At 35.0% G+C, this 21,523-nt stretch overlaps 2 protein-coding genes and 1 pseudogene across 2 annotated transcripts; 1 reads left to right on the top strand and 2 right to left on the bottom strand.

Moving 5' to 3' along the window:
• The first annotated feature begins 6,305 nt into the window (after nucleotides 1–6,305).
• On the top strand, nucleotides 6,306–7,056 carry LOC126586770 (organ-specific protein P4-like). Its single transcript, XM_050251713.1, has 2 exons — nucleotides 6,306–6,486; nucleotides 6,595–7,056. The coding sequence occupies exons 1-2, from the start codon at nucleotides 6,436–6,438 to the stop codon at nucleotides 6,958–6,960; spliced, it is 417 nt and encodes a 138-aa protein (XP_050107670.1). The 5' UTR covers nucleotides 6,306–6,435; the 3' UTR covers nucleotides 6,961–7,056.
• Nucleotides 7,057–10,246: 3,190 nt separating this feature from the next.
• Nucleotides 10,247–11,481, bottom strand: LOC126584730 (BURP domain protein USPL1-like). Its single transcript, XM_050249060.1, has 2 exons — nucleotides 11,295–11,481; nucleotides 10,247–11,157 (listed from the first exon to the last, which is right to left on the bottom strand). The coding sequence occupies exons 1-2, from the start codon at nucleotides 11,349–11,351 to the stop codon at nucleotides 10,369–10,371; spliced, it is 846 nt and encodes a 281-aa protein (XP_050105017.1). The 5' UTR covers nucleotides 11,352–11,481; the 3' UTR covers nucleotides 10,247–10,368.
• Nucleotides 11,482–18,952: 7,471 nt separating this feature from the next.
• Nucleotides 18,953–20,300, bottom strand: LOC126584406 (BURP domain protein USPL1-like; annotated as a pseudogene).
• Between the last annotated feature and the right edge of the window lie 1,223 nt (nucleotides 20,301–21,523).

Genomic DNA, 21,523 nt, shown 5'->3' with positions numbered 1-21,523 from the left:
GAACTTTTATGCATGTGATCGATTCAAATTAATTTTATTTCTAGGTATGACTAGTGAGAAAGTTAGTTGTCTGGCAGATAGTACAACCACATACACTGTTTTGCGTGAACGCATCTATTCATTAACTATGTACCTAAGAATGCACCTTTGACAACCATTTTAGGCCAATCCAACCTGATTGAAGGATACGGTAAGACACGTATAATGTTGTCAAATGGTACACAATCTTGACCATTGATGAGGCACTTTATTTTCCATGTTTTGGAAGAACGTTGTTGAGCTTCAAAAACATTCAAGACAATAATTACCAAGCTAAAACCTATGTAGAAAACAGAGTTGAATTTATGTGCATCACTTCCTACGAATATGGTCAGAAGCGTATTTTAGAGAAAATTAAGTGTATCTCGAGTGGTTTGTATACAACAACCATACACCCTATAGGGAGCCACTATGTGGTCAGCCCTACCTCAGGGACTGTGCACGAAATTACACTTTGGCATGATCATTTAGGATACCATGAACGAACAGCGATGCACCGTATCTTTAAATCTTCATGCGAGCATCCACTAACCTGAAGTTTATGTTTGATTCAAGGAATCACATGTCAAACCTACTTTATGGGAAAACTTATCATTAAGCCTTCTTATGACAAGATTCGCTCGAATTCTTCTACTTTCTATATTGGATTCACGGGGACATTTGTGGACCGATTTACCCTCCATGCAGACCATTTAGATACTTTATGGTATTGGTTGACGCATCCACAAGTTGGTCACACGTGTACTTGTTGTCCACAAAGAAAGTTGCATTCTCCAAACCGTTAGCTTATGTTATCAAGCTCAGGGCTTACCACCCTGATTATCCGATCCAATCTATTCAATTGGATACTGCTGGAGAATTCACATCTAAAACTTTTGATGACTATTGTATGTCAGTTGGGGTTGAAGTTGAATATCATGTACCCCATGTTCACACCCAAAATGGGCTGGCAGAAGCATTTATTAAGCGCTTACAAATGAGTGCTTGATCATTGGTCATACGTACCAGGCTCATGATCACTGCTTGAGGCTATGCAATATTGCATGCAACCATGTTAGTCCGCTTGAGGCCTGTTGCGACCCAATCATATAGCGCCAATCAATTGGTTACTGAACACGAACCCAACATATCGCATCTACGCATTTTTGATTGTGCGGTTTATTTGCCGATTTTTCCGCCCTTACATACAAAAGGGCATCAGCGTATAATAGGAATCTATGTAGGATATAATTCTCCTTAAATTTTTTGTTAATTAGAACCTTTGACAGGTAATCATTTTACCTTTCGTTTCACGGATTGTCACTTTTATTAGACAGTTTTCCCGTCATTAGGGGGAGATAAGAACGTCCTCATTCCTGAAGAATGATGCCAATTATTGTGATCGACTCCCACTTTGTCTCATTTAGATCCCCGTCCCGCTCAGCCTGAAACTAAAGTGCAAATCATATTAGATCTTTAAAGCGCAGCTTAGAGCATGCCATATGCTTTCACAGATATAGCAAGCGTGACAAGATCACATATTCCAGCTGCAAATGTGCCTGCAAAGATGGATGTACCAAATGTACGACGGACTTCCCTCATGGAAGCCCAGAATGCTAGTTTAACCGATCCACGTACATTAGCAGCTAGCCAATAATCTGCCCTTACACAAAAGCATGGCAGAACTTTTGGTTCAAAAGATTCACATCCCTGGAAGAGGAAACACACGGTACATGCCACTAAGCCTACCGTGAATCTGACCATCGCCTACTCATTTTATCCAACTCATGAGGAAATTCTAGATTACGAAAACATCATTGAAGAGTCGAATCCACCTCTCGAGAATCGCGAGATTTCAGTTCATTATACTAGCTTAGATGATGTTTGGTGTAGAAATGAGATGATAATCGACGATGCATTATCATATGCAGTAGCTACTGAGATTATGTTATGCGATGACATTGAATCTTGTTCCATTGATGAATGTCGACGTAGAACTAATTGGATAGACTTGAAACCAACAATCCAAGTCAAACTCGATCCGCTTGCGAAACGTAACGTGTTTGGACCTATAGCTCATACCCTTCCACGTGTGAAGCTCGTTGGCTACAAGTGGGTTTTTCGTTCAAAAGCTGTTTGGGCCCAAAATATCAGGTTGAGCCGAGTATAGAATTATTCTCGGCCCAGAATGCCTTACGATAGGGTTCTCATGAATCATTTAGTTCTAGATCGGATAGGTCGTGGGCTTCCAAATCCGGATCGGTTACGCCATGCTACAAGGCGAGTCGAATCCTGGTGCAATGAGGAGTCTAAGCAAGATCAAGAGCTCGGAAGTGAATCCGACTCGATAAAGGAATAGGTTCACAATTATGGTGAAAGTAGGACTGGTCGAGTTGGTGTTTGATCAGGAGAATAAGTCCTAATCCGGGTAGGGTTTTAACTCGACCTTGAAGGTATCTGGTGCTATAAATAGAAGAGGCTGTACATCATTCAGGCTCTCTCCAATTCAACACACAATTGCCCTGCGCAAATTCTCTTAACAACTTTGAGATTTTTATTTTCTCTTTTCGCTGACATATCTTCCGTTGGCATCAACAGCACTGTGAAAGCAACCGGTGATATCTTAAGTCGGCATAGATAGCTCTGTCACCATAGAGTCAGCCGATCTCGCAGCATCTTCCGTTGGCATCAACAGCACTGCGGCGAGGACGGTTGGTTACCTATCCAAGTCTCGGTCGAGAAGGATTTCCGAATCCTTATTGATTGAGGTCATCTCATTAGCCTTCTCGGTGAAGTGAGGTGTTACAGTTTACTGAGCTCGGCGCATTGCACGCCGAGTTATTTTATGATTGGATACTCTCAAGTGGGATTTAGAGTTCAGCATTCAGACGGCCGAACCACGTTCACTATTAAGACTTATATTCGCTTTGAGTATTTGTGCCTTTACACTTTGGTGTCGATTCGACGTGAGTTTACTCTGACGAATAACATCACTGTGACCGAATCCGACGACGGCGATTCGTGAACTTCGTAAGAATAGTAACCTTGTCTTCAGGTTCGAGAACCTAAGAGGCCGAGACGTGTTCCTTTCTCGGCCGCAATCGCAAGACGCAGAAGTCAGTCGCGCACCCAACGCAACATCAACAAATTTACTCCTCGACCGAGTTTGGCCGACGAGTTGGCACGCCCCGCATTCATCGAAGGACGTAGTTAGCTTATAGATTACTCGGCCTGCACGCCACGTAGGCTTGGTAGTTTTTAGGGTCAACAGAAGCGTAATGAGAAGAATGAAATTGTGCGTTACAAAGCTCATCTTATTGCACAAGGCTTCTCACAACACCCCGAAATTGACTATGACGAAATTTATTCACCCGTTATGGACGTGATTACTTTTTGCTACCTTATCAGTTTGGTAGTTTTCAAAAAACTTAGTATGCATCTTATGGACTTAGTAATTGCATATCTCTATAGGGATCTTGATACAGAAATTCATATGAAAGTTCCCAAAAGTTTCGGAATGACTCACATTGACTGGATTAATAGTTCCAGACCTCGGAACACACTCTCAATTCGGCTGAAGCATTCACTCTAAGGTTTGAAGCAATCTGGAAGGATGTGGTATAACCGTTTGAGTAAGTATTTGACTAGTCAGGGATATGTGAACAACGAACTATGCCTTTACATGTTCATTAAGAAGTCACATGTCAGTTTTGCGATTGTTGCAGTTTATGTCGACGACATAAACCTCATTGGCTCCTGAAAAGCTCAAGAGAACTATCGCGCACCTGAAGTCGAAATTTGAGATGAAAAATCTAGGAAAGACTCGATACTATCTTGGTCTCAAGATAGAGAACCATTCAAATGGAATCTTAGTACATCAATCGAATTATACCCAAAAGGTGTTGCGCCGCTTTAACGAGGATAAAGCGAAGCCTTCGAGTACTCCTATGGTCATTCGATCGCTAAATGCAAAACGAGATCCCTTTTGTTCGAATGAGGATGAAGAAGAGATTTTGGAACCCGAAGTTCCTTATCTGAGTGCCATAGGCGCTTTATTGTACTTAGGTTAATGAACTAGACCTAACATCTCATTCGCTGTTAATCTTTTGGCAAGATAAAGTAACGTACCGACACGCAGACACTGGACTAGTGTTAAAGACATCTTTTGTTACCTTAAAGGTACTACGGATCTGGGCCTGTTATATCCCTACGGATCCTCGAGTGATTCCATGACCCCCCTCAATTCTCGAGTCTATTTCCGCCTTGTTGGTTATGCCTTTACCGTTAGAGGCACCGCAATATTTTGGAGGTTAACCAAACAGACCTTAGTTGCCACTTCGTCTAACCATGTTGAAATAATTGCCTTACATGAAGTTACTTGGGAATGCTTCTGGCTGAGAGCACTTATGGCCATATTCGAAGCTACTGATATCTTTACCCCATCATTGACATCCCCACGACGATCTATGAAGATAACGCAGCTTGCATCGAACAACTCAAGAATAGTTACATCAAAGGAAACAACACCAAGCACATTATGCCGAAGTTCTTCTTCTTACACCGGCAACAAGAGCATCAGAAGATTGAAGTCACGCAAATCCGTTCACAAGACAACCTGGTGGAACTCCAAATCGCTACCGAATGCAACGTTTCAGAAGCTTGTTCAAGGAATAGGTATGCGTAAACTTTTTGAGTTGTAACATTGTTAGTTCTCTTTAGAACTATGTTAAACTCAAAATGAGTATCTTGAAGTATACTTGCTTAATCTTAATATACTTTGTTTTCTTATGATTAGGAGCATTTTTTTCAATGGGTTTTTGCTACCTAATGAGGTTTTGACGAGGCACCTACCTTGGGTTGATCATATTCCTGATGACGTCTTGTAGACGTTTCATTTGACTTTGCATTTTCTCTCGCATTTTTCCTAAAACTATAGGTTTTGTCCCTACTCGGGTTTTACATAGCCATTGGTTTTTTTGTGAGACTTAGTTCCATATGCAAGTTCCTTCTTTACTTGAGACTAGCATGTTCCTAGAATCAGTGCCGACGAGTCGACTTCCTCAACTCTCCCTTGTCATAGAAAATAAAGCCACAACAATATTGTTTATTAAATATGTATTATTGTATTATTATTCTATATAATAAAAATTTAAGTTTTATGTATTTATTTATTTTTATAGTATACTATAGGCAAAGAGTGAGACTAAAAATTAAATATCAAGTAATTAAAATACCAAACACATTAAAAATTATAATAATTAATTTACAAATGTGAAAAAAAAATATGCAAACGCTCGTGATCGCTTCCTCTACACTTTGAGGATGAGTACATTGTCATTTGAATTTTTAAAACCATACAAACCCTTATGAATAGTATTTTTAAGGGATTTCAAAATAAATAAAATTCATAATCAGTAATGTATCAGTCTGAAAAATGTGAAATCATATATACACGCTCGTGATTGCGTCGTATACGCTTAGACGATGTTTAACTGGTTGTTTAGATTTTTAAAACCATCAAAATCTCATGAATAGTGTTTTTTATTTGAGTGCAAAATTAATAAAATTAATAATAATTATTGTAGAAGTGTGAAAAATGTATAATATATATACACAATTACTCGTAATGATAAGCTTTACAACTTTCATGAAGGTGTCAACTCCGAAACCCGACACCAATCCATAAACCTTATGTTTAAATTTAATCGTCGATTGTTGCTTACACTTTATTCTACTTCCCGAATTTCATTTTTTCTATTTTCTTCTTTGAAAAGTGATCATTTAGCGGATGTAGAAAAATGAACAGGTCGAATCATTGATATGACATTCTAATATTTACAACTAAAACATGAGTTGATGTTATATAGTTTTTAGAGACTTTATAAACTTCAAGTTATATCTTCACTAATGGTACATCTTTGCACGTAATATCAACGATCTGAACCGTTTATCTTCCTACATCTTCTAAGAGATCATGTTTTCAATAAAATAAAATAAATAAATGTGAAAAAATAAATTTAGTGAGAAAAATAAAACATAAATGTAAATGACAATTATGGTTAAATTTCTATCTATAGTTTATGTGATTATAGTCCTAATTGAATACAACGCTTTTTTGTTCTCAAGCTGTCTTTCCGCGTTCCAAACGTAGTTGCGTAGCTCATAATGGAAAAGCCCAAAAGCCATTTTAAGAAAAAAATAAAAAAACCAAAAGCCAGGGAGACAAGTACTTAAAAGGGTTTTGTTTTTCATTGGAGGGTCACAAGTTCGGCCAAATTGCATTTTGTCTCTCAAAATATAAACAATTAATGTAAGCTGCCTATAAAGGGTAACGGGTCAAGTGGCCAGGGAGTTTCAGAGTTGTAAGAGCCGAGGTTTTAAAATATAGCAAGTGTGTGTTCTCTTGAGTTGGCCAAGATGAAGTTCTCCATCTCTTGTTTTCTGCTAATTCTGTCCTCCATCCTCTTGGTAAGCAAGTTTCATATCGATCGAATTCGTTCATCAATTTTTTAACTTAATATAAAACTTTGATTTAATTCTCAACTAATTAATCCCTTGTTAATGGAACTTATATAGATGTCCCAGAACAGCTATGCAAGAAAGGACTCAGGAGACTACTGGAAGAGTGTGATGAATGACCAGCCCATGCCAGAAGCCATTAAAGACCTGTTTGTCCATCAAGACCATGAACATCAAGAGCCGTCCAAAGAAAAGAGCCATTTTGTTGGGGACTTTGACATGAGGCCTAATGCTATAATATACCATGGTGCTCATCATCATCAAGTGCCGTCGACAGAAAACAGACATTTTGTTAGGGACTTTGACATGAGGCCTAATGTTATAATATACCATGGCGTTCATCATCATCATCAGGATCAACCTGCAGAAAATAAGCCCTTTTTCAAGAAAGCATCATACATTCAAACAGTCAACCATGGCTAAATCAGATTTAGGATGATGATGGGGAACATGTTTTCATGTGTTATGATCTATATATTAGACCAAGTTTGAAATAAAAATAAATCTCTCTCTCTCTAATTTGTACTATATATACCTATAGTTACTAGTGTTGAATTTCCATCACCTTTGATTTGTGCTGAATTTCTCAGGCTAAAATTATTGAAATTGTTTTGTGTGCTTTTAGGCATCTTGCCAAGGGCATCCAGTCACTGTGTGAAAGATGCATAATTAACAGTAGAAACCATTGCTTGATATTATCATGGGTTGAAGATGTCACATCTAATGGAAATTTTGGCTTTTCTAAATATCAGATCAAGAAGGCTTAGATTTCAAGGATCTATCTGTAATACATTTTTTTTTTTCTTTTGACAAACGATATTATATTTATTAAGGAGGGTGTATTCAATTGTATTCAATTGGGATTTTGAGAGATTTTAATTTTTTTAATAAATTTAGAGATATTCAATCAGAATTTTAAATGATTCTTTGAAATTCAATGTGTATTCAATCAGGAATTTAAGAAACTATTTTAAAATCCTTGAAAATCTGAGTGTATTCAATTAAGATTTTAAATAAGTTTATAACATTCGTATTCAATTAGAATTTAATTTTAAAGAATTTGAAAAAGTTAAGCAATTAGAGGAAATTAGAGAGATTTTGTAGTGTATTTTTAGCATCCACAAATCTCACCTCTCTTCATGAGAAGATTTCGAGAGAATTGAATCAAAATTTTACTTTGAATCTCTACAAATCACTTAAACTTCTTAAAAATCCATGGATTTATCTATTGAAATCTCTCAAATTCCCAATTGAATACACCTCCCAAATGGGAGATGGTGGGTTAAGTCTCACAATGAGCTATCAATAATGTGATTCAAATTCACTTTTGACGAGAATCGTACCTAAGACCTCACTTATAATGATATACCACTATACCGTAGTACTAAGTGGTTACTTCAAATGATATTTTCTAATAACCACGATGATCACACAAAAACGACATTTCTGCAATTAAATGTTAAAAAGTAATCATTCCTACTAATTGCCCAATTTTTTTATCAAAAAGGCTAGCCGTTTGTGGCAGATAATCAAGGTATTTAATTTTTTTAGTCAATTACTTAGAAGCAAAGCATGATTTGCTCCCCTGTTGAAATATTGTTCATTCATATATGTTTAAATAGCAAGGTAGAAAGAATTATGAACAAAAAGAGGCATTTGCTCCCCTGTTGAAATATTGTTCATTCATATATGTTTAAATAGCAAGTAAGGTAGAAGGAATCATGAACAAAAATAGGCATGTCTTCTCTACATTTTTTAATTATTGTCACAAATTCTAATCACTGATATAGAACCTATGAATGACAGATAATAGACTATATAAGTATCTCCGACGCCATGTTAGAGAATCACTGTACTCCAAAATTATAAACTTTCGAAAAATGGTTCAACAATATATATTCAGCTCATAGAAATAAGTTCTACCCTCTGGCGATATGGCGAAGAATATAAAAGGAATTGAAAAAGCACCTCAATATTGTAATTTTTATACAAAACACTTCAAGAGCTCAATTGGAGAAGAAAGAACGAACATTTCATATGATCAATTTGTCATGCTTTAATTTGATTATTAGTCGTAAAATCTTTTTGCCGTTATCAAATTATTGGTTTTGTTTCTTCTAAACTATAAACTATAAACTATTTGATATAAAGTTTTTTGTTCTGAATTTTACATGTGAATATGTGATATGCCCTAAAAATTTGATGATAAGTTTCACTTCAATAAGGAGACGTGATTAGCAAATATCTCTAATTTAAAATGGAAAATAAAGGAGAATTTGAACCATATTATTACTAGTTCTTTGTGAGTCTAACCTCATCCCCCTTTTCCTTAATATAAATAATATCGTTTGTTAAAAAAAAAAAAATAGAAACTAATGTTATCAAGAGAACTTTTATATGTGAAACTAGTCAACTATTTGGACTATCTCTCTAATAAAAGTATAGTCCACTAACACATGTGAGTTCTATCTTTATTGGAGAGATGATACAAATGATAGTACACATAGATGGTAAAAGTAACATTTTTTAACGTGAAAAATCCTTAAAAACAAAATCAAGGATAAGTTGAAGGGTTTGAGATACAGTATAGGTGCGATTAATTGGAACTTTGTAGTGTTGGGACACTCGATTAAAAAATTGAGGCTCTTTGAGACTGAATGTTTCTCCATTTTAAGTGCTCAATTAATTCATAATTTGACCCAAAAAATTAATTCAAATGCATGCTTCCAAAGGCACTGACTGACTGACTGACTGACTTCACTAGAAGAAGTTTTTAAGTGTACTTATAACAAAAAAATAATATAATACTTAGTATAATATACGTGGACGAAGGAAAATAATTACTTCTTGCATGTTTGCCATTTGCTACCGAGAACACAGCCTAAAATGCTGAAAAACTTATGCATGTTTTCCATTTGCTCACCATACAACGGCCTCAAACATTGAAATTTTGTGCATGGTTGCCATTTTTCAGCATTTTACTGCATTTCATAGCAAATCGTTGTTGACTGAACTGCAGGAGAAGCATTGTTGTTTGTGCCAAGAGAACTTATCTTTACGTGGAAAAAGAAATCAAACAAGAGACCTAGAATTGAAGACCCCTAATTCGTTTCATTTTCCAGTTAGGAATTTTTCTATTTTCAGTAGTTTACTGTGTCCTTGATACATATGCATTTAAACTCTAATTAATTAGACAGCCAGCCTCTTGCATTTCTACCTTAATTCGTTTCATTTTCCAGTTAGGAATTTAAACTCAATTTAATTTGACAACTAATTTTCAGCCTCTTGCATATCTACCCTAATTCGTTTCATTTTTCAGTTGGGATTTTTTCTATTGAAATTTCATTCTGTCACAAAATTGGACTGTTCACAAATAAGTCCTTCAAAATTCCCTTTTACAGAAAAAAAAAAAAACTCTTAAAACATTGCTTATTTACTGTAAATTAATGGTTTTTTTTGCTTCTCTGTATATATTTTGATTGTTTTCACTAACATTGGTGAATTTTCAGGAAGATCGAAATCAACAAAGGGTAATGCATGAGACACCAAATGTTAATCCAAACTTGCAAACCAAATAATGTGTTAAAAATAGAAAATAAGCACGTTAATTAACGCTTATATAATAACCCAATCATCAACAACCACATCATTTGGTTTACAAATTTGATTTGAACATTTTGATCTCCCTACCGTGAACAAATAATGTCACTTGGTGGAAATTCAACAAACTCCAAAGAAGTTTGACCTTTTAAGCTTTATTCAAATAACATAACATTTTATCATAAACTTAGTGAGAAAAACCCAACAGAGTCCTGCATTAAAATTTAAATATTACATTGAAGTGGATGTTGGAACCCACACAAGATTATCAGCAGGAAAAAAATGGCACACAGGCGAAGACCCTGGATTAATCTTAAGAACTTGAAATGAAGCATGATTAGGGCTCCACTGAGAGGTGTCCATGTGGCAAACAGCAACAGCATCTACTCGATCTCCATCCTCACCACCCAATAAAACTTTGTAAACCTTGTTACTGCTTTCTTGGCTGTGACAGTAGAAAACTGCATAAGGGTAAGGCAAGGTGTGACAAGCTACCATCTTTGTAGCTAAAATCTCTTTAGGCTCTTCCAAAATAGTGTAGTTTTGGAAGAGGATAGTTGAATTGGTGAGATGGGTTGTGGCTACAACACTGAAACGGTTGTCGAATCCGAAGACGCCGCGTGCGAAATCAAGCATGGATTCTAAGGAAGTGGCACAGGACTTGATCTCTCCTTTGATGGGTGCAGTCTCACAATGTCTAAGAGTATCTTCCATGGCTTTGGCTTGGGGAGAGTCTTGAGAGAAGGAGAAGAATTGAAGAAGGTGGTGGAGTTGTTTTGATGAGAAGGGAATTGGATCAACTTCTTCTCTTGGCAATAAGGGGGGCGATTTTGAAAGGTTTCTTTTTGGAAAATAGATGGCCATTGTTTTCCCCAGGTTTAGGTCCTTCAAGGTAAAGAAAATCATATGTGAAGGGTCCATGTGATCCATGTGAGATGATGGATGAGCATGAACATGCTCCGTATGTGTTGTTTCCCACTGTTTTTCACTCATCTTCCTGCCCTCAATTCCCTGAGCACACTGCATAAATAAATGGAAGAGAAAATAAGACATGAAAATTTGAAAACTGCAACTAATTTCTAATAATTCTTTTGTAATTCAACAATACTAAATGAAAGAGAAAAAAAAAAAAAATAAGGGAATGAAGTAAATATTACCATAACAAGCAGTAGTAGCAGAAGTGAGGAGGTCCAGAAAGCAAGTCCAGAACCCATGTTTCTTCTCAGTAAAACTCCTTTCCGTTCTTTTCATCTGCTAATTCTGAAAGAGCACAAAGATTGACCATCAAGATATGGAAAGTCTTTACTCATTTAATGGGTGAAAGGTGAGCATGTTTAATTGATTGTGGCAAATGCATCATTGACTTGAGGAATTGGGCCCGTTGGCTATCCACTTGTTATTGTCTCTTTATATTCTTATCATTATATTTATTCACTCAAAATTTCTTGGATACGGTTTATATTCCATGAAAATATCAATAAAAACAGAGAAAAATATGAAAAGGGGATAAAGTTTAAACTGCACAAGATTCGTAGTTAAATTTTGGCAAAAATTCACAAATTTTGTTGATACTTTTGACATATTGGTTAAATATATATCAACAAACTGACATATGACATTCTCATCAATTTTATTTTAAATAATTACGTTTTTGAGAAAAAATTTCACATCAATTTTCATCAAAGACAACCGATATATCAATTTATCTATCAATATTTCTATAAATTTACATATAGTTATTTTCACCAATACCGATATTTTCATGCACGTATCTTTTTATCTTGTACTTTTTTTTTTTCTGGGTCAGATCTTTATGCTTTCTATCACTTAGGATATGGTGTCTAATTATTAGAAAGCCCAAAGCCCAAACCTCCAGAAAGAGTTGATCAGTTTATGCTTTGTTTTTGGATTGTTTTATTAACACCCCACATCTAAAATGTGCCTCTAAAATTCCAGCTTTGTTCTCCATTTTTCTGAAGCCACCCCATCCCCATAAACAAATGATGGCAAAAAAGCTAGCTTGACGACCACGGGCCACCCATATAAGAGGTATCCGTCATTAATATTAGCACAATAAAAAAACCCCCCACATCGCAGAAGTTGACAACCAAGACCAAATCTCTAACAGACTGAGAATTGCCCAACACTCTTGATTCACACACCCCATCTTCCAATTCCCTATTACCTACCGGCGACTGGCTGGTGATTGGATACACACACACACACACACACACACATATATATGGAGAGAGAGAGAGAGCATGGCGAGTGGCTGAGATTTTTTGCCCAGACACTGTGGTGGTTGGCAGCTGGCATAAGGGGGTGGATGGGGTTAATTTTGGACTTCATAACTTAATTCATGAGGGTAAAAACGGAAATTTAACCAAAAAAAAATTATGGGGTATATTCATAAGATTGTGGGGTGTTAATAGAATTACCCGTGTTTTTTTTTTTTTGGGAAAACGTTTATGCTTTGTTTAGTATATAGCTAAATTTATGATCCATATATAAATTGAGGGCTCTTTTACATTCGTGTATTTCACCTAATCAGATCAATTTATCTTATATTGCAGATTCCACTTGTAAAACAGATGAAATTCCTAAATGAACATCTGCCAAAACTGTATGACCAGAAGAATTTCTGAATAAAAAAAAAACTGTAAATTTCGTCATTGTGGTCATGTTTCCAGCATCATCTGAAACGAAATGGTGAAGAATTTAGGAAGAAGACGAAGATGTATACCCAATCCACCCATTCATCAGTGGAATCCAATGGTCAAACAAAGAACATATTTTATCTAATTTTTGGTACTTCAAATCATATCTAGTTTGGAAGCCTTCCAAAAGTTTGGGGCACTTACCTTGATTCTTCTCTGTACTGTGACCAGTAGGAGTTGGTTCGGTTCCACTCAGTTCAGTTTTTTCTTTGTTTTTTGTGTTTTTTGAAACTCCTTTGCACACTATCAATTCAGAAAAATCGAGATCAAGTTAAATAAGTACTAACGTTGCAGGTTACACAATATAACTAATGTATGCATTGTTGAAACTTCAAAGAGAGGGCAAATGCATATATTTATTTCATTACAGAGTAGATGCAAATATATTTCATCACAAATAATGATAAAACTATTTAAAGAAAAAAATGATACTAATACTTGTGTCAAGCTAAGCTTAAGGAATCCGATAAAGTTGAAACTAGAAACCTTATGAACTCATTGATGACAACAAAGTTTGTAGTGTGCGGGAGCACATATTGGGGTTGATTGATATTGGTACTAAGTTGAATGCTTTGGATGTTGCAATAAATGATTTATTATTGGTTCATGTGGCTCTCAACTCTTTGCCTTCGGAGTACTCTCAACTAAAAAAATACCTACAATGCTAAACAAGAAAAGTGGGATCTCAATGAGCTTAAAACTATTTGTGTTATAAAAATCAGAAAATAAGACAAGAGAGAAATAAGGTTGCAAATTTAGTCCATACCCATGCTAAGAATTTTGCCAAAGACCTTTCAAAAAACCCCTCCTACAAACCTAAAAGGTCTAACAACTTCGAGGCAACAACCAAGCCAAATGGTCTGAAGTGTTTTTTTTTAAGAAATTTGCTGGCCATATGAAGAAGGGCTGCCCAAAGTATAGGCGTTGGTTGGAGAAAGAAAAGGCTAAAAGTTGAGAACATTGTGTTTGTTAGCTTTGAAACTAGTTTGGTTGATGTTCCTTTTGATACATGGTGGCTTGACAATGGTACTTCTGTATATATTGCAAATACTTTACAGGGTTCATAAGCAAGAGGGTGTAAAAAAAGGATGAAGTAAGCGTGCTCGTGGGCAATGGAAAAAGAGTACCGATGGAGTTCATTAGAGTAGTTTCGACTTCTTTTGGGTTTTGATTTTATTTTAGATTTAGAAGACGTTATTTATGTACCTTCTATGAGAAGAAATTTGGTTTATGTTGGCGAACTCATGAAGAATAAGTTTTTTTTTTCTTTTTTCCAAATTTTAATGAAGATGGTTTTGATATTAGTCATAAGTTGAATTATATTGGAAGTGGTTTGTTTGTTGATGGTTTGTTTAAGCTAAATTGCAAGGTTCCTTTTGTCCCTATTAACACCGTAGTAATTAAAACAAGGATTCAACCAATGAAACTTCATCCAAGTTATGGAACAAGCATTTAGGACATATATCAAAGGAACAAATGCAAACTGGGAGAGCTAAGTTTATTCATTGGTTTTATTGTCCAAATCACACCACAAGAATTATTGAAACTGGGAGAGCTAAGTTTATAGAAGAGTCTATTGGTGATTTAGAGGTTGAAAGCTTCAGCTTTGAAGAAAAAAAAGAAGTTAATCAACAAGAGGTTGTTCTACAAGAGGATGTTGTTGTCCCCACCATGGCAGCAAGTGAGCAAATCCCACTTCCTAATGCTCACGTGGAAAATGAGCAGCAAGAAATAACACGTGATGACCATGATATGCCAATTCAAGTGAATGAGCCTATAGTCCTTGCTAACAATGTCGACAACCAAAACCAATTTACGAAAATCCCAAAGAACTGGAAAGCCTGCAATATCGGATGATTTTCTTTGTTATCTTCAAGAATTTGAATTTAACTTGGGAGAGCTTGATGATCCAATTACATTCAAAGAAGCCATGACTAGTTCTCAAAACAAAGAGTGGTTGAAACCATGAAGTCTGAGCTTGAATCAATGAGTAAAAATGGAGTTTGGGAGTTAGTCCAATTACCAAAGGGGTGCAAGGCTATAGGATGTAAGTGGGTATTCACAACCAAAAGAGATTCTAAGGGAGACATAGAGCAATATTTAAGGCTAGATTAGTAGTCAAGAGTTTCATACAGAATGAAGGAATTGACTACAATGAGATATTATCTCCAGCTTCTACCAGAGATTCATTTAGAGTCATAATGGCACTCGTAGCTCATTTTGACTTATTTCTACACCAAATGGATGTAAAACCACATTCTTGAATGGAGATTTAGATGAAGAAATTTTCATGAAGCAACCTGAAGGGTTCATTCAAAAAGGGAGAGAGAATTTGGTGTTTAAGCTCAAGAAATCCATTTACGGTTTGAAACAAGCCTCAAGACAATGGTACTTGAAATTTCATCAAGCTATGCAAGATTGTGGTTTCATTGAAAATCCGTCTGACGAGTGCATATATCTAAAACTCAATGCGAGGAATTTTATAATTTTAGTCCTTTATGTAGATGACATCTTGCTATTTAGCACCAGTCTTACCCTACTCCATGAGACAAAGTTTTTCTTGTCTAATAAATTTAAGATGAAAGACATGTGAGAGGCATTGAACGTTTGGGGATAGATATCACTAGAGATAGGAAGAATAAAATACTTGGCTTATCTCAAAAAGCTTACTTGAACGAATTCTTAAAGGGTTTGAGATGCAGGATTGCAATGGTTGTAACATTCCCATGGAAAAGGCAAACAAGCTAGGTAAATTTCAATGCCCCCAAACTGAAATTGGAAGGGTAGACATGGCTGGAAGACATTATGCTTCTCTTATTGGAAGCCTTGTATGCACAAGTGTGCACTAGAGTTGATATTGCTCAAGCAATTGGTGTTTTGTCTTGATATCAATCTAAGGTTTCATGCATCGGATGGCTGCAAAAAGAGTCATGAGATATCTGAAAATGACTAAAACTTATAAGCTTTGTTATAGAAGGACCAACAATCTTGAGTTGATTAACTACTCAGATTCAGATTTTACGGGGTGTGCAGATTCTCTCAAGTCTACTTCTAGCTATGTTTTCATGCTCGACGGAGAAGTTGTGTCTTGACAAAGTGTAAAACAAGGGAAAGTTGATACGTCTACTATACAAGCTGAGTATGTAGCTTGGTATGAAGCCACTTAGCAAGGTGTGTGGTTGAAGAACTTCATATCTAGCATGAATGTTGTCGAATCGATTGCTAGGCTTATTCAGTTATGGTGCGATAACAAAGCCGCTATTTTCCATGCTCGAAAAAACAAAAGGTCTTATGAAACTAGACATTTGAATCTCAAGTATAAGATGATTCGCAAGGAAGTCAAGAAGCAATAAGTCAAAATAGATTACAGTAATACTTGGGACACTTTGGATGCGGCCTTTAACTATCAATGTTCTTTGATTGAAACCTTTGTGATGTTTAGTTTTTGATCGAAGTCCCTAATAGTAATGTAATAATATATTTCTGTATAAGTTATTATATTTTTAACTTAAAAATAAAATTTGTGGTTATTTATATTAATGAGATTTAAAATAAAACCCATAATTTATGGGATTAAAAATATTAAAAATAAATTATACTCTCCAATATATTGTGTGTATCCATATATATATATATATATATATATATATATATATATATATATATATATATATTATACATGGGTATGTTCATAAAAAAAAACTAACCAAAAAATTATTGTACCAAAACATGGGTCATTTTTAAAAAACACAAAAAAAAAAATATATATTAGGCTTAATAACATTATCAAATTTCTTCTATTAAACTTGACATAGATACATTTTCAAATCAACGAAATAGAATGTACCCATATAAGTTTTAAAATGGATTAGAGAAAATATTGAATGAATTTTATATAAAAAATGGGTACATTGTGTATTAAAAAAAGGGTACATTTTTCATATAATAAATTGGTACATTAAGAATGGGTACATATTAAATTTTTTTTTTACAAAAATTTAATGGGTACAAACTTATTCTAATTTTATTTTTTATATTTTGAAAATGTTTGAATTGAAAATTAATTAGGATTTTAATACGGGTGTGAGTATTAAAACTCTAAATCAATCACTAATTTTTATTATAAAAATTATGCAACTTACATGTAATTCACTCATATATTAATGATAGGGACTTTGATCAAAATCTAAAAACTAATAAGGTCTTAATCAATGAATATTAGAAACTAGGGACCGGATACTAATTTTTCCTTAATATTTAATCAATGTTGGCGGATCCACTCAATAAAGTTATTCCTAATGCAGCATTCGATATGCATGTGAAGAACATGGGCTTAGTTTTTGATTTTGATGCACTGAATTAGTGGGAGATTCATGTTTTCTAATTTAATTAGTTCTCTCTTGCATTCATTCTGGAGTTTAGTCACTATGACTATTATATTGTTTTTTGCTGGTTCGTGAGTTTTGGATTATAAGTTTGAAGCATTTTCAGTTATTTATTATGATCTTGTTCAATATATGCGGCTGCTTGAATGCAGAAGTGAAAAGTAAATTTAATGCTTTAAAGTCACAAGCATTTACAAAATGATCTGAAGAATGTTTTCAGATATTGTTTTCATTAAAGGTAGAAAACTAAGTTGTTCTGGTACAGTTACACCAGTCGTCATGCACCAACTGGATTTTGGACATAAGGTTTCAGTCATCATTCTTCATTCTTTTAACGGTTTCTGGAGGGCTTCCTTTGAAGCATTAAGCAGGCTAAAATGATCTAATCAAGGAAAACCTTACAAATTAAAATATCAATATATTACATAAAGCTTGATATTTATATTTCAATGTTCTCACTTATTGGTGTTTTACATGATTGACCATGCTCACATATGTGATTATGAAAACTAGACGTTAGGCGTATCTTCTGTTGTTGATAATTGCAAGTGTATACTATCGTTCAAGTGATATAGTAACAAGTAGAGTGTCATTCAAATAAGGATCGGATTAACCTAAATTTACTATTGAGATTGACTTCAAACTAAACTTAAATAAAAGAAGGATTACGATAGCAACTTCAAATATGCAAAGAAACGAAATGAAAGTAAAAATAATAATTGATCGAACATGAAGCAAAAGTGAATGAATTATGCAAGATTAATATATGAAAGCACTAGGACATCAGGTTATGATCAAACTAATAACAAACATGAATGAATTCGATGACATAAAAGAAAACAACCAAATTTCAATCTCGACTCCACGGCAAAGCTTGAATCTCCAATTTCTTCTTTTCCGTTGGCTGATGTGTATCCTGGGGGTATGGAGACTCCTCCTGAATGTCTGCGTGTTTTCAATCCTCCCCCAAAAATCCTTGCTGCGCTGATCTCCAAAAAACCCCTTTAATTCTCCCCCCGTCTGCCTCTTAATAAGGGGATTAAAAACCTTCTCATTCTTGGAAAAGTCCAACGCCATTTTTTATGAAGCTCAAATTAGATTTAATTTGATAAAGCCCAAATTCCACAACTCTCACATAGCTGCAGTCCAGTTCGTTATTCCTTCATACTTTCTTTATAATTCTTCTTAAAAAAAAACACACTTATTTCTGACTATTATTTCTACAAAACTCACACAAAACACATTAAACTCACCAATTTAATATAAAATCATGACCAAATAATAAGTAAAAGAGGTATAAAACATGCATATAATATCACCCTAACATCTTCCCATGAGAAAAGTCTCATGGATCATTTTATTCCTTCAGGAACTGCTGGAATTTTAGTGCTCTGCCCATTTTCAGGGTTCAATCTAAATATAAAATGCATACTTCTAAAGGCACTGAACCATTTCACTAGTTTCAAAGAGAGGATAAGAGAAGCAATTGTTTTTTGTAATTGCAAGATTTATCTTGCGGCTTTTCCTGACGTGAAATAATGAACTTCTTGGACTATCCGTGTGGATGAGAGTCCTCGCTGCCCAGCCACAGATGAGCACAATAAAACATAAGGGATAATGTTAAGGAGACTAAATTTTTAAACCAAATTTGCAAACCAAATGTGTTACTAATAGAAAATAAGCACGTTAATCAATACTTAAACAATAATCAAATCATCAACAACCACATCATTTGGTTTACAAATTTAATTTAAAAAGTTTGATCTTCCTAACATTATACAGACATAAGAGAATACGTACGTAGTTTAGGGAGCTAGAAAATCGACAAGTTCCGAAGAACATTGACCTTTTATTTTATAGTCAAACACTGTCCTGCATTAAATGTTACACAGAAGTGGAGGTTGGAACCCATACAAGATTATCAGCGGGAAAGAAATGGCACACAGGGGAAGACCCTGGCTTAATCCTAAGGACTTGAAATGAAGCATGATTAGGGCTCCACTGAGAGGTGTTCAAGTGGCAAACAGCAACAGCATCCACTCTATCTCCATCCTCACCACCTAATGAAACCTTGTAAACCTTGTTCAACCTTTCTTGGCTGTGACAGTAGAAAACGGCATAAGGGTAAGGCATGGTGTGACATGCCATCATCTTGGGAGCTAAAACCTCTTTAGGCTCTTCCAAAATAGTGTAGTTCTGGAAATGGGTGGATGAGTTTGTGAGATGGGTACACAACACGGAAAGTATTATCCAATCCGAAGATGCTGCGTGCAAAGTCAAGCATTGATTCTAAAGAAGTAGCACATGACTTGATCTCTTCTTTGATGGGTGCAGTCTCACAATGTCTAAGAGTATCTTCCATGGCTTTGGCTTGGGGAGAGTCTTGAGAGAAGGAAAAAACTTGAAGAAGGTAGTGGAGTTGTTTTGAGGAGAAGGGAAATAAATCAGCTTCTACTCTTGGCAACAAGTGGGGAGATTTTGAAAGGTTTCTTTTGGGAAAATAGATGGCCATTGTTTTCCCCAGCTTTAGGTCCTTCAAGGTGAAGAAAATCATGAGGGAATGGTCCATGTGATGCATGTGGGATGATGGATGAGCATGGTCATGATGTGTAGTTTCATGGCCACATCACCATCTGTCTTAGCACGAATTCTTCTTAATGTCTCTTCCTTCCATTCCCTGAGGACACTGTATAATATATAACAAATTGATAAGATTGCCATTGTTGCAGTATCATGAGATTTTTCTAATTAAAAGTATAAGAATTAGTAGAGAGAGAAATGAAGTGTTACCATGACAAGCAGTAGGAGATGAAGTATGGGGATCAAGAAAGTTCCTTCCTTTGAACTTACAGGTGCTTACCATTAATTTCTTCCACTAATTTTGATAGAGCAGAAGTGCTGAAAGAGACCAAAATCTATAGGATTTTCCGCAGCAGCTGGCACGCTGTGTAGATCAACTTTTTATATCACATTTATAAATCATGTTATGTATCATCAATAGAAAATAAGTATATTGCTCTAATTTATACTTAAGTAATAATCGAATTATTAACAGTCACATTATATGGTTCACAAAATATAGTTTAAATAGATAGTTTTCTTAACATTTTCGTAGTTTTTTTTTTTTGGGGACAAATTAACATTTTCATAGTCTAAATACTCAATAATTGGTTAGGAAAAGTGTACAGTTTTATGTTTCACATTTTAATTGTGGCAAATGCATTATTGACTTGCAAGTGCTAGGCCAGTTGGCCATCCACTTGTTGTCTTTAATTTGTCTTGTTATAATTATTGCTATTCTTATCCACTAAACAATAGACACATGCGTTTTTGTTTTCTTTGTTTTTGATGTTCTATCATTACTGTTATCTTCCACGAAGATTTAAAAGTATCTTTATCATTCATTTATGATTTCTTGATATCCATGTATTCCATGTGATTGTGAGCCCTTTGCTTCTTGGAGCCTCTTCTTTCACTTACATGAAGCATCCCAATTAGGGGTGGATTTTTTTTACCAAATTGCCGTGCCAACCGAATTGCCAACCGTGCCATATTGATTTTGTGCCAATCGATAATGGTACAGTATTGTACTGTACCGAAATTTCATGGTACGGTATTGGTAATGGATACCATTACCACTGTATTACTGTACTGTATCGAAAATACAATATAATGTATAATTTATAAATTATATAATAGATAATTGTATAACACATATTTATAATATTCCAATAATTTGAAAATAAAACCCTACTTATATTAGCATTATTGTTGGTAACTTTGATCTCTTGAAATGGTGGAAATCAAACACAAAAGAGTTCCTAATTCTTTCACAAATAGCCAAGATATCTTTGTAACCCTCACTTCTATCGTTGCTAGTGAAAATGCATTTAGCCTAGGGAGGAGGGTTGTGGACCCTTTTAGGGCATCTTTGACTCCTAAAATAGTAGAGGCACTAGTGTGTACTAGTGGTTGGCGTAGGGTAGATGAAGTAGACTTCTACAAGGAACCAACGGAAGATATGCTTCAATTTTACAAGGAAATTGAAGAAGAGGAAACAAGAAAGATATGCTTTAATTTTTTTTTAGTAAATTTGTTATTAAATGGTTTTTCAACTTTAATTCTTCTTGTTACTAATTAATATGTTTTCTTTGTTTGTAATGTAGACTTGACACAAGCTCAATCTTTTACAAGTTCAATGCCTCCTCCAAAAGCTTCAACATCTCAAGCTTGAATAACTGATCAATGAATTCTACTTTTTGAAGTTTAGTTCCAATTTTCATT

The sequence above is a fragment of the Malus sylvestris genome, chromosome 10 (assembly GCF_916048215.2).
Source record: "Malus sylvestris chromosome 10, drMalSylv7.2, whole genome shotgun sequence".
In the NCBI taxonomy this organism is placed as follows: domain Eukaryota; kingdom Viridiplantae; phylum Streptophyta; class Magnoliopsida; order Rosales; family Rosaceae; genus Malus; species Malus sylvestris.
The sequence above is the reverse complement of the archived record's forward strand: the minus strand, read 5'-3'. Positions and strand labels throughout refer to the sequence as shown.

Excerpts from the sequence above, each read along its gene's own strand:
- LOC126586770 (XM_050251713.1), top strand. The coding sequence starts at position 6,436 with ATGAAGTTCTCCATCTCTTGTTTTCTGCTAATTCTGTCCTCCATCCTC. Across the intron at positions 6,487-6,594 it reads TTCTGTCCTCCATCCTCTTG|ATGTCCCAGAACAGCTATGC; the intron begins GTAAGCAAGTTT and ends GAACTTATATAG.
- LOC126584730 (XM_050249060.1), bottom strand. The coding sequence starts at position 11,351 with ATGGGTTCTGGACTTGCTTTCTGGACCTCCTCACTTCTGCTACTACTG. Across the intron at positions 11,158-11,294 it reads TGCTACTACTGCTTGTTATG|TGTGCTCAGGGAATTGAGGG; the intron begins GTAATATTTACT and ends TTATTTATGCAG.